Here is a 12,239-nt window from a genome sequence, read left to right as displayed (position 1 = left end):
CTTGAGCACGCAGGACGCGGCTGCCCTTCCCACGGCCTCCTGGGAGGTCGTCCACCCACGGGGGCCAGGGCCGGGGCTGGGGCGGGCCCGCCAGGAGAGGTGGCCGGCAGGCGACAGCGAAACCAAGCTGTGGGAACTAGGGCCACGCGGCACAATGCGACGGCGACCAGCCACGGTCCCACGGGAGTCGGGAGCGGCCTCCCTTCCTGTTCACGTGGGCAGACCCACCGTCGCTCTGAAACCACTAAAAACGTGGGATAAAATACACTTAAATTTCCTCTTAAAAGCAGCTCAGGCCGGTATCTCAGTGAGAGGAGCAGCCGGAGGGGGAAGGAGCGGCCTGAGCTGCAGGCATTTGCCCCAGGAGGGCACCTGGGCTTGGGTTTCGATGCCCTTTTCAGGTGCGGGAAGCGGGAGTCCAAGGTCAACCCCGGCCCGGCTCATAGGCGACCTTTGCCCTCCTGACCTCTCCCCGTGACGCTGGGCTCTGTGTAGCCCAGGCCTCGGGCAGGAAGGTGCGGGAAGTGCCCAGTGCTGTTGCCCAGGGGCCAGCAGGAGGGATCCCCGGTACTGGGCAGAGCCAGGTGGGAAGATAAACCTGAGACTGCAAATAGCCCCTGAGGACCTGAAGCTAAAACCACGACACCTGGGGGGCCCCTGAACCCCGAGCCGCTGGAAGGGGGCCAGGCGGCTTCGGGCCAGATGCAGGCCTGGTGAACGCGGTACTCCTCCTCCCCAACCTTCAGACGTTTCCTAAATTCCAACAAGCAGCACCTCTGGGCCCGGCACCCGGGCAGCCGCCTGGGTTCCAGCTCAGCCTCTCCCACGCACCTCCGGGCCCGGCACCAGCGGCGACCATCAGCGGGTCACTGTAGCTCACACCGGGTGGCCTGGGCTGGGCACAGGCAGCAGCTGACCTTGGCCTGCACCTCCCAGGAGGCCTCAGAATCAGCCCTCCCAGAGGCAGCTTCCGGCCACACTGGAGCCGCGCCCAGCCCATGCACAAGGGCCCCAAAACAGTGCCCGCAGCAGGCAGCGGAGCCTGGACAGACACTCCTGCCCGGCGGCTCCTGCATCGGGGTCACGGCCAGTCCTTACCGCCGTGGGGGGAGGGGCAGACAGTCCTGAGCAGAGCAGGGACCATGGGCAGGTCCAGAAGGTCACCAGGGGGGCAGGCCCTGGGAGCCCAGCAGTGGACACCTGTAGGTGGACCCGGTCCCCAGGGTGGCCTTCCTCCCCTCGCACATCCTGGACCCCTGACCTTTCTCCCAGAGATAGCTCTAGGCCTCAGCTGTATTTCAGCTCCAGGCCCAGAAAAGCAATAAAACCAGCCACTGCTGACAGCTGACATCAGGACCAGCTGCCTGGAATGATGACCCCTGCTCTGGTGCCGCCAATCAATCAGTGGGGACCCCGACCCTGAAAGGCCACACCTGGAAAGCTGCGGAATGTTCTATTGAGATCTTCCCCTGGGGCCTCCCTAACACCTCCCCCTTAAAGCCCTCAGGACGAGGACCCAGTGCGCGCGCTCCCCACCCTGGGAGCACGCCTGTGCCTCCCTTCCTCCCGCCCCTCCCCCAGGCCCATACCTTTACCCTCCTCCTCCCGGAGGGCCCTTCCTCTACCTCTGGAGCTTGTTTCCTAAGCCCATGCTCCTAGGAATGGCTGCTACCTCCGTGATAAATAAATGTTCTCTTACTGTTTGAGTCTTGGCTCTGAATTCTTTCCTCGCCAGAAGTCAAGTGCAGGGAGGTTCCTGAACCCAGGTCCGGGCTGACCCGATGGGTCAGATACCTGCTGCCGTTCCCACCGCCTACCACACTCCCACGGCCACATCAACATGACAACTACAGACCCACCAGCATTCAGAACCGCCTGCCTCTAGGAGACCGTCCTGCCTCTCAGGATCTAAGGCAGGAGCCGGCGAGCCTGGCAGGAGGGGCAGCGGCTCAGGAGGGGCGGGTCCCACACCCACCTGTGGCAGACAGAAACCTAGAGGCCTATCTCGGAGGTGGAGGAACGAGGGGCCCCAGCCCCACACCTGGCCCCTCAGCCCAGGGTTCCAAGGCTGAGAAAAGAAGTCCTTGTAACTTGGGCTGTAAGAACCAGCCGGATTGAGGCTAAGGGGGACAGAGGCTGCTGGAGTCCCAGGCAGTTCCTTTTAAAGGGCCAGCGCATAGACTTACTCAGACTCAGTCCCTCTGAGCTCCAGTGCGATGGTAGTAGCTCAGGGTGAGGGCTGGGGGCGGGGGGGGGGGCAGCTTTCTCCCAGACAGAGTGCTGGCCGAGGCCCGTTTCCTTGCTGAGCCTCCCCTCCCCCCCCCGCCCCCCCCCCCCCCCGAGGCGGCAGGATAGCTGAGTCTCCACCAACCTGGCTCACACTGCTCCCCCACCCGGCAAACTCCCCCGCAGATCCACGGGCGATGCTGGGACGACTCACGTGGTCCGAGAGAAAAGCAAACAGGCCCCCCCCCGCCCCCGTGTCATGCACGGGAATGAACAGCGGGTGGAGCAGGTGCGTCCATGTGAAAAGCCATGGACGTGGAGAAATGGAAACGCGTGCCCTCCGGTGGGCGGGCCTTTCCAAACACGGGCACAAGCGACGGCGAAGGAGGAGGAGAAGGACGAAGAGACAGACCTCCGGCCTGCGACCGGTGCTCCCCAGGCACAGGGAGGAAAAGCGGACGCCATTCTGTGTCCAACCTAGCGTGTCGGCCAAGAGAAGAGCATCTCTGAACAGAGACGGGGGAGGGGGCTGGCGGGGGAGGGAGGGAGGACGAAGACACAGGGGCAGAAACGGGACAGCTCCTTCGGGCAGTGCTGCCGCACCCGCCAAATCGCTATGGGCACCCACAGCGGGTCCCGGAGGGGACCATGCCGTCCTCCTGACGCACTGAGTTCCTCCTGCTGAAGACTTTGAAAATCCTTACATCACAAGGATAAAGCCCACACTCAAAGCGTGTGCACACACACACACACACACACGCGCGCGCGCGCGCGCGCGCACACACAAGCCCCCCACACATGCACACACATGCACACACACATGCACACACACAAGCCCCCTCCCCGCCCCAACACACACACACCCTGCCATGCCATTGCTGGCTTCCTGAAACTTCTGCAGCGCAGACAAGCTGGGCCAGAAGCAGGCTGGCAGGTTCTCACGGTCTATCGGCCCTTCCAGGAAACCACTCGCTTCAGCAAAGATCAACCTGGGATCCGCCATCGGCTGCTTTTTCTCGCTTCCTCATTGTTCTACTGAAGGAGCTAATCTGACCGGGACTCCCTGCAGCCAGTGAGTCCGGTCCTGCTCGCCGATAAGCCTGCGGAGGAAACGCCACTTCCTCGCATTCTCCAGGGAACCGGGCGCCGGACAATGAGGGCGCCCCCGGCTCCGCGTGCAGCCCAGCCCGACAGCCCTGGGCAGGCAGCGGTGCGAGCGCACGGGCGAGTGCCGAGTGCACGCCCCTCCCCCAACCCCCGTTTGACAGCAGATAATTGCCTTTCGATCGGCAACTTCCCAGGCGGCTCCTCCAGATGTAATTTTCTCTGAGCAGAGAAGCCTGTCTGAGCGGCGGCCCAGCGCGTGCTTTCAGGGTAAAAAGATGAAAAAAAGCCAGACCTTGCAAACACTCATCAAAAGGAAACGAATGTAGATAGGATAACATGAAATAAAGCAGCTTTTAGAACAAAAATGACAGCGGAATGGTTGTAAAATGGTAGCGTTTAAGACATCTCTATCACAAAGGCAGAACCTAAAAGGTACAGTTTTCACATTCCGCTTGAAGGGATAAAATATTGGTACGAGTAGACGGTGATAAGTTATGTACAAACACAGCGATCCTTAGAGTAGCAGTTTCTAACCAGGGGTGCTTTTGGCACAAAATATAGTCCCGGAGCTGAAGAGGGACATCACGTAACGATAAAAGGGCCCGTTCACCAAGAAGAGACAACACCTAACAGTGTGTATCACAAACTACAGAGTTCAAACATTCATGAAGCAAAACCACATGGACTAAAAGGGGACACAGTTATCGTTGGAAACCAGTGTCCCTTCAGCAACTGATAAAACCAGCAGACAAAAAAAAAAAAAAAAGAAATATTTTGTTTTGTGAATCATTTTGGCAAAACTTTGAAATGTGAATAGCACTAGCAAAGTTATGGTGAGACATATTGAGACCGATGGGCTATAAAAATGGGATATAAATGGATACGAAAGTCCTGAAAAATATTTTAATTTATATGTTAAGAAGCTTAGAATGTTTATGCCATGTGTCAACCCAATATTTTCACTTTTAGGAAGCTCTCCTGAGGGCATAAGGTGGGCCAAAACGTATCTGTCTAGACCCGTGGTCGGCAAACCGCGGCTCGCGAGCCACATGCGGCTCTTTGGCCCCTTCCGTGTGGCTCTTCCACAAAATACCACGTGCGGGCGCACACCTACAGTGCGACTGAAACTTCGTGGCCCATGCGCAGAAGTCGGTATTTTGTGGAAGAGCCACACGGAAGGGGCCAAAGAGCCGCATGTGGCTCGTGAGCCGCCGTTTGCCGAGCCGCAGTTTGCCGACCACTGGTCTAGACCGTCATAGCAGAGCTCCTTATAACAGCAAAATTAGAGCATCCAGACGTGCCCACTAATTGTCAAGTACTTAAAAGCATACGCTGTATCTACATGTCGTGCTGTCATTAGGATAACGCCTCTTAAAAGAATTTTTAATGCCTTGGTAAATGTGACTGACTTTAAGGCAAAGAAGTAGTACCTAAAGCAATGTACACACAAAATAACCAAAATCATGTTAAAAATGCACGCGTAATGACGGACAGACACAAAGTCACTGGACCATAGCAGGGAGAGCCATGGGACGTTGCCAGGGACAGTCTCTCTGTGCTTTTCATCGGCTTGTTTTTGCTCCGCCCGCCCACCCAGGTTTCCTGTGGTGGATGATGTCACGTTCACGGTCAGAGCAAACAGAGACTGTTCCTTCCAAAACCCGCGTGGGAATGAGATGATACACGCAAAGCGTCGCATGTGGTGCTGCGTCTGGTGGGGAGAGGCTCAGCCGGTGGCGAGATTTTTGTAAACAATTTTGAAAATGAACGATAGCAACACAGTACGCCCACAACTGTCCTCCAAGTGCCCGCCTCTGTCTCACGTCCAGGCCTCCTGATGAACGGGCCCCTGCCCTCCTCAGAGGTGTCATGGTTACGACCAGCACTGCACGGGCACCCTCCCTCCCCTGGCGATAAACGTCTCGCCAACATCACTAGAGAGTGTCGCTCCCCCACTGTCCCCGGGGCTGTGCTCAGGGCTTACAGGTGAGGAGCCTGCTTCCTGCCAAGGGTCACGGGGACATTTACCCCATCGTCCACGGGCCACACAAAACGATCAACGGAAACACTCCCTGCTGGCCCTGACCTGTTCGGCTCAGTGCATAGAGTCCCAGGTTCGATTCCGGTCGAGGGCCTGTACCTTGGTTGCGGGCACATCCCCAGTGGGGGGTGTGCAGGAGGCAGCAGATCGATGTTTCTCTCTCATCGATGTTTCTAATTCTCTATCCCTCTCCCTTCCTCTCTGTAAAAAGTCAATAAAATATATTTAAAAACAAACAAACAAAAACTCCCTGCTGTATTTGGTCAAATGTGTCATTAACTCACCCCTAAGGCCTTGGCAGGGCCCGACCACATGATTTCGCGGGGCTAACACGGCCCGCAGGCCGGAGGTCCCCACCCCTGCTGCGTGACCATCACACTTAACCACTCAAGGAGCTCGGAGAGGCACGAAAAGCAAAGCAACTTGTCCAAGTTCAGACACGACCAAGCCTCAGAGCCCGGGCACCCGTCAAGGTAGCAGCGGAGGGCGTACCTGGGCCTGCCTGAGCGCAGGGGTGGCCGGCAGGGGTCTGGCGGGGACGCTGGGCGTACGGGGCGCCTGGTGGAGGGTCGGCAGCACTCGCTGCGGGGACCGGGGCCGGGGGCGGCCCAGGGCCTGCAGGGGCCTGCTGATGGCAACGTTCTGACACTGCGGCGGCCTCTTGGGGTTGTCCTGCGGGGTCAGAGCAACAGCCATGATACACGGGTCTCAGGAGTGGATGTGATTCCCGCCCTGGCCAGGGGCTCGGGGCAGAGCGTCGGCCCCTGCACCCAGGGTCTCGGGTTTGAATCCCGGACAAGGGCACATACCTGGTTGCAGGCTCGATCCCTGGCCCCTAGTCAGGGGTGGGTATGGGAGGCAACCAATCAATGTGTCTCTCTCACATTGATTTCTCTTTCTCCCCTCCCTCCCTCCCTCCCTCCCTCCCTCCCTCCCTCCCTCCCTCCCTCCCTTTCACTTTCTTAAAAAATCAATGGAAAAAATACCCTTGGATGAGGATTAACAAAAAAAGTGTGCGATTCCTTAAGGAAAAAGCAGCGCCTGCAAGTCTGCCATCGCCACAGGGGAGGTGGGTGGGGTAAGGGACAGAAATCAAGGAGGTCCTGAGAGGGCATCTGTGATTATTGATTTACACCCCTCCACCCCGCTACTCTGGAAAGAGGGTCCCCTTCGGGGTGTATTTTAAAGGGCTGGTTTGATTAACAAACAGCTTCGAGACACCCGACGAAGTGCCAGCATGAAGACCCGGGTCAGACCCGAGGGCACAGAAGGAGCCGTGAAAATAAGTCACAGCTCAGTGCCCGAGGCGGCGAGAGCCCAGGACATGTGCTGGGCAGCGGCGTGGAGGTGTCTAGAGGCCAGGGCTGAGGTCAGCCCCCCGCCCCCGCCCCATCCCTCGCCGGAGGGCGGGGCTCTGAGTGGTGCCCGGTCTCAGCGACCGATGAAGACAGACGGACAGACGCAGCTCGAGTCTGTGCCTCGGCCCCCTGCCCGCTCTCCCTCCCCCTTCTCTTCCTTTCTTTCTATAAACAGCTTTCCCGAGGTACACGTGACATGTGATTAATTGCATATATTTAAAACGTGCAATTTGGTAAAAATTGACATATGTCCACACTCATGCAACCATCACAGAAGTGAGATAATGAACACATCCATCACCCAAGAGACCCCCCCCCCACCTCCCGCCTGTAACCGGGACCTGCTTTCTGTCACTGTGAGTGAGTCCGCGTTTTCTAGACTTTCCTACAAATGGCACCACGAGCCACACTCTGCCTGGCCCGGCTTCTTTCCCTCGGCCTCACTATCTCGAGGGCCATCACGCTGTGTGTCAGTGGTTCCTCCCCCTCACCGCCGAGCCCAAGTCCCCGTGTGCACACACCACAGCTGCTCCCCTCCCCTGGCCCCCAGGGCCTTGTAGGGCTTCCGTGGGGCACAGCAAGCCCCTCCCGCCCTGCCACCTCCTCAGGGGCCTTTGCTGAACTGAGTGCTGGCTCAGCATTGCACAGGGGACCCAGGCCTCAGAGCCCCATCCTCACCTGAACCGGGGACCCAGGGCCTCAGAGCCCCATCCTCACCTGCACAGGGGACCCAGGCCTCAGAGCCCCATCCTCACCTGGACTGGGGACCCAGGCCTCAGAGCCGAGCCCTCACCTGCACAGGGGACCCAGGCCTCAGAGCCCCATCCTCACCTGCACTGGGGACCCAGGGCCTCAGAGCCCCATCCTCACCTGCACTGGGGACCCAGGCCTCAGAGCCCCATCCTCACCTGCACTGGGGACCCAGGCCTCAGAGCCGCGCCCTCACCTGCACAGGGGACCCAGGCCTCAGAGCCGCGCCCTCACCTGCACAGGGGACCCAGGCCTCAGAGCCCCATCCTCACCTGCACAGGGGACCCAGGCCTCAGAGCCCCATCCTCACCTGCACTGGGGACCCAGGGCCTCAGAGCCGCGCCCTCCCTGTGCACCACTCACCGTGGCTGAGCTGGACGGCGCTGGCTTCCTCATCACACCTTGGCTGAGGGGCGCGAGGGGAGCCTGGCTGGGCTGGCAGCCGCCGGGGGGCCGGGCCGGGCGCACGCACCTGCAACACAGCGCCCACCTGCTCACCAGGCGCCCTCCCTGCGGCCGCCTCAGCTTTCCCGCTTTGTTCGCCACGGTACTCAGACAAGTTATTGACGTTTTAAAGTCCGCGTGGGTAAGCATGCAAAGGTGACATTACCCAACGCTCTTGCAAGAATCAACAAGAAATACCGATTTCTGTCCCCAGAGCCCCTGCCGATGCTGTTAAATTAGTTCTCCAAGCCAGGCTGGCGGCTCGGTGCCCTGGGGGACGCTCGGGACAATGGGCGTTTCCGCGGCGCGGCCTGAACACGTGTGAGTCGAACCCCTGATGAGAGCACTGACACCCCGCGCCTCAGAGAGACTAACTCCAGGTGGGGGACCCCTGGGCGAGACTCCGGCACCTGCCTGTCTGTCATAGCGCGGAGGGTGTGAGGGTGCGAGGAGGCGGCAGTGGGTGCCCGGTCTCAATGACCGATGAGGACAGATGGACAGACGCAGCTCAAGAAAAACCCCACCGTCTGCTCGCGGCAGAGGCCCACCTCCTCTTCCCTAGAGGACACGGCGAGGGCAGCGGCCTGCACGCCCTTGACCCCCCTCCCCCCCTCCCCCTCCCCCCGCTCTCCATACCTTAGCTTCTCAAGGGTCTTCTTGTCTGTAAACAGCAGTCGGACCAGCGTCTTCCTTTTGAGATAAACCGCAAGCCCGGCCGCGAGGAGACACAGGATGCTGGCCAGGACGCCGGCCGTGAGGCCTCGGTGACCTGGAACAACACCGCTCACTCAGGGGCGGGAGGCGGCCGCCGGGAACCAGGCACACACCGACTGGGACCACGACGGCCAGGCGGCCGCAAGGGAAGGACCGGGAGGAGACGGCAGCCCGAGGGATGCTCAGAGGCCGCGCGAGGTTCGGGCTGCGTGGGGTCACTGCTGACCGCAGCGCTGGCCCCGGGCCCGCGGCAGGAGGGCAGCAGGGAAGCGGGGCCGCAGGGGGTCCCGGACGGAGTCCTCTCCAGCCCCTCACACACGGGCCACCCCGCTCTGCCTCCTCACCCGTCAGGGTGGAGTCTGTTTCGCTTTATTGTCGTGTTTCTTCAGAATAAGACTCCTTATGCCTGGATAGTGTCCCATTAGAAGATGAGAAGAAACAAAAAAGGGAAGCAAGACCTCACAGCTGAAGGAGAGGCGACGGGTGCGCTTTGTTACATCAGGGACGTAGGGCCCAGCTCTGGGCAAACCCTTGTTCTGGGAGGATGCGGCTTAGGGTCTCCATGGAAACGCCCCTCTCCTGTCATCTGACCCATGTTGGTTAGTGCAGTGACCCTGAGACCCCCAGGGCGGACCCCCGGTGCCGGGGTCGGAGCAGCTTTAGCTGCACTTCAGCTGCACTGAGCTCCCTGGGAGCACAGGTCTCTGTCCCAGCCATTGGGCTGCTCTCCCAGAGACGGTGAGGTGGGCTGCACACAGTAGGTGTGGGGTGGGCTGCACACAGTAGGTGTGAGGTGGGCTGCACACAGTAGGTGTGAGGTGGGCTGCACACAGTAGGTGTGGGGTGGGCTGCACACAGTAGGTGTGGGGTGGGCTTCACACAGTAGGTGTGAGGTGGGCTGCACACAGTAGGTGTGGGGTGGGCAGCACACAGGAGGTGTGAGGTGGGCTGCACACAGGAGGTGTGAGGTGGGCAGCACACAGGAGGTGTGAGGTGGGCAGCACACAGGAGGTGTGAGGTGGGCAGCACACAGGAGGTGTGAGGTGGGCAGCACACAGTAGGTGTGGGGTGGGCAGCACACAGTAGGTGTGGGGTGGGCTGCACACAGTAGGTGTGAGGTGGGCTGCACACAGTAGGTGTGGGGTGGGCTGCACACAGTAGGTGTGCGGTGGGCTTCACACAGTAGGTGTGAGGTGGGCTGCACACAGTAGGTGTGGGGTGGGCAGCACACAGGAGGTGTGAGGTGGGCTGCACACAGGAGGTGTGAGGTGGGCTGCACACAGGAGGTGTGAGGTGGGCAGCACACAGGAGGTGTGAGGTGGGCAGCACACAGGAGGTGTGAGGTGGGCAGCACACAGGAGGTGTGAGGTGGGCAGCACACAGTAGGTGTGGGGTGGGCAGCACACAGTAGGTGTGGGGTGGGCAGCACACAGTAGGTGTGGGGTGGGCTGCACACAGTAGGTGTGAGGTGGGCTGCACACAGTAGGTGTGGGGTGGGCTGCACACAGTAGGTGTGGGGTGGGCTTCACACAGTAGGTGTGAGGTGGGCTGCACACAGTAGGTGTGGGGTGGGCAGCACACAGGAGGTGTGAGGTGGGCTGCACACAGGAGGTGTGAGGTGGGCAGCACACAGGAGGTGTGAGGTGGGCAGCACACAGGAGGTGTGAGGTGGGCAGCACACAGGAGGTGTGAGGTGGGCAGCACACAGTAGGTGTGGGGTGGGCTGCACACGGTAGATGTGAGATGGGCAGCACACAGTAGGTGTGGGGTGGGCTGCACACGGTAGATGTGAGATGGGCAGCACACAGGAGGTGTGAGATGGGCAGCACACAGGAGGTGTGAGGGGGGCTGCACACAGTAGGTGCACGGCTGCCCTTTCTGGCTGCTGCTGGTGGAGGTGACTTGTACCCAGGCTGCCGCCCTGCCTCCGCCGGGAGCTCACTGGCTGCAGCCCAGAGCAGGGCTCCTACCACGGGGGGAACCCCTCGCCCTCTCGCCCCCTCGCTGCCTCTGGACTTCGTCTCGGCCGACACGTCCTATCGGACCTGTCGGGGGCTGAGGAAGCGATCAGCAGTGGCGTCCGACTCATCTGTCAGTGTCACTGGAACCTTTGCTTCTGGTCTCCCGGCCAAACCGTCCTCCTCTGCAGGCGCGAGCGGCCACCCCGGGCTCTGGGCCAGTTCCGCTGTCTCCTCGTGAAGCCGATTTCAAAGGGAGCAGCCGGAGCCTGAAGCATCCTTTTCATCCCCCAAACCCTCCCCTGAGCCTTCGACGACCCATCTTCGCCGGGGCCCCCACGCTGCACAGGGCGCACCCCGGGCTGCCTGTCCCTGTGCACCGGCTGCTCAAGCCACACGCCGGGGACAGCTCGGCTGTCCCCAAGTCTGTTCTTCGTTATGGGGCGGGGCTACAACATTAGTCACAAAGAAACAGAATTTCCGGAGGATGAGGCCCAGAAATCAGGATTTTAGAAAGATTCCCAGGTGCTTCTAATGTGCAGCCAAGGTTGAGAACCCCTGTAGTAGAGTTTCAGAGGCCGTTAAATGCACCCTCCCGGCCCGGAGCCCTGGGGCCGGCCTGCACAGAATCCTTCGATGGGGCCTGAAGTGCAGACCCACCTGGCCGTCCGCTGTAGCGTCACCTCAGCTAAGAAAAGCATCGCAGGCTACAAACTGGCAAGCTCAGCCCCTGGCCAGAGCAGCGCGAGGGGTCCCCGGAAAGACCGGTGAGGGAATTTGGGAACAGAGAGAGGCCTCGGGCTGTGTCAGGCCCACGCGGAGTCCCCACTGGGGTTCCTGCTCCCGGGGGTCTGCACCTGCACCCACGCCGACGGCTGGCGAGCCTGTCTTCCTGGGAAAGACCCCCGCCCCGGGCTCCCCTTGCCCCTCTCCCCTGGGTGCGCCATCCCCACCCACCTGCTTGCCGGATGGGGCCGCTGTCTGTGCTTCCTCCAAAGCCGACCTTGTCGCAGAAGGGGGGCGCCCAGTGGGCCTCGCAGTGGCAGTTCTTCCTGTTGTTGCACACCTGTCGGGGCAGCCGGCGGTGGAGGGGAGAGAGGAGCAGAGTTAGGGTGCACCGTCCCCTGGGGCAGAGGTTGGTCTCTGAGCCCTCACTGGGTGCCGTGGCCAAGCAAAGGCCCTGAGGTCAGAGCCCCCTCAGCCCCCATAGAGCCAGACTCAGTGAATGTCACCGTGAGGACAAGCCCACGGCCCAGCCCCACACGGGCGGCGGGGCCCCAGGCTGCACGTGGCCACGGCCCGCCTGTCAGCAGCCGTCGGAGGGCCACGGGGGCAGTCAGGGCTCCCCCTCTGCCTCCCACAGCTCCTCAGGCTCCCAGGCCTCCTCTTTTTCTATTAAAACATGTTTTTATGGGTTTCAGAGAGAGGAAGGGAGAGGGAAAGAGAGAAACATCGGTCGGCTGCCTCCTGCACGTTCCCTGTTGGGGATGGAGCCCGCGACCCCGGCACTTCCCACCGACAGCTGCACCCCCAGGGAGGTGGCCCTGCCCTCCTCTGAGGTCACAGCACAACCCCATCACTCTTGTTAGAATCACTGGCGAGGGTCTGCAGGTTTTAAAAATAGGATTTGGAGCATGATTT

The 12,239-nt window shown here is 60.7% G+C and overlaps 1 protein-coding gene across 2 annotated transcripts in view; it reads right to left on the bottom strand.

Moving 5' to 3' along the window:
- The window catches only part of ADAM12 (ADAM metallopeptidase domain 12), a 154,555-nt gene that overhangs the window by 6,414 nt on the left and 135,902 nt on the right, over nt 1-12,239 (bottom strand). The window contains exons 18-21 of one of the 2 annotated variants that reach the window (XM_059661732.1): nt 11,556-11,664; nt 8,563-8,695; nt 7,846-7,954; nt 5,867-6,046 (exon numbers count right to left, since the gene is read on the bottom strand). In XM_059661732.1, coding sequence (XP_059517715.1) covers nt 5,867-6,046; nt 7,846-7,954; nt 8,563-8,695; nt 11,556-11,664 — 531 coding nt within the window. The remainder of the gene's footprint in view (nt 1-5,866; nt 6,047-7,845; nt 7,955-8,562; nt 8,696-11,555; nt 11,665-12,239) is intronic. The other variant, XM_059661733.1, reaches the window with a different exon arrangement.

This window comes from Myotis daubentonii, chromosome 13 (assembly GCF_963259705.1).
Source record: "Myotis daubentonii chromosome 13, mMyoDau2.1, whole genome shotgun sequence".
Lineage (NCBI taxonomy): Eukaryota > Metazoa > Chordata > Mammalia > Chiroptera > Vespertilionidae > Myotis > Myotis daubentonii.
Note: the sequence above shows the minus strand (reverse complement) of the source record. Positions and strands in the feature narration are given on the sequence as shown.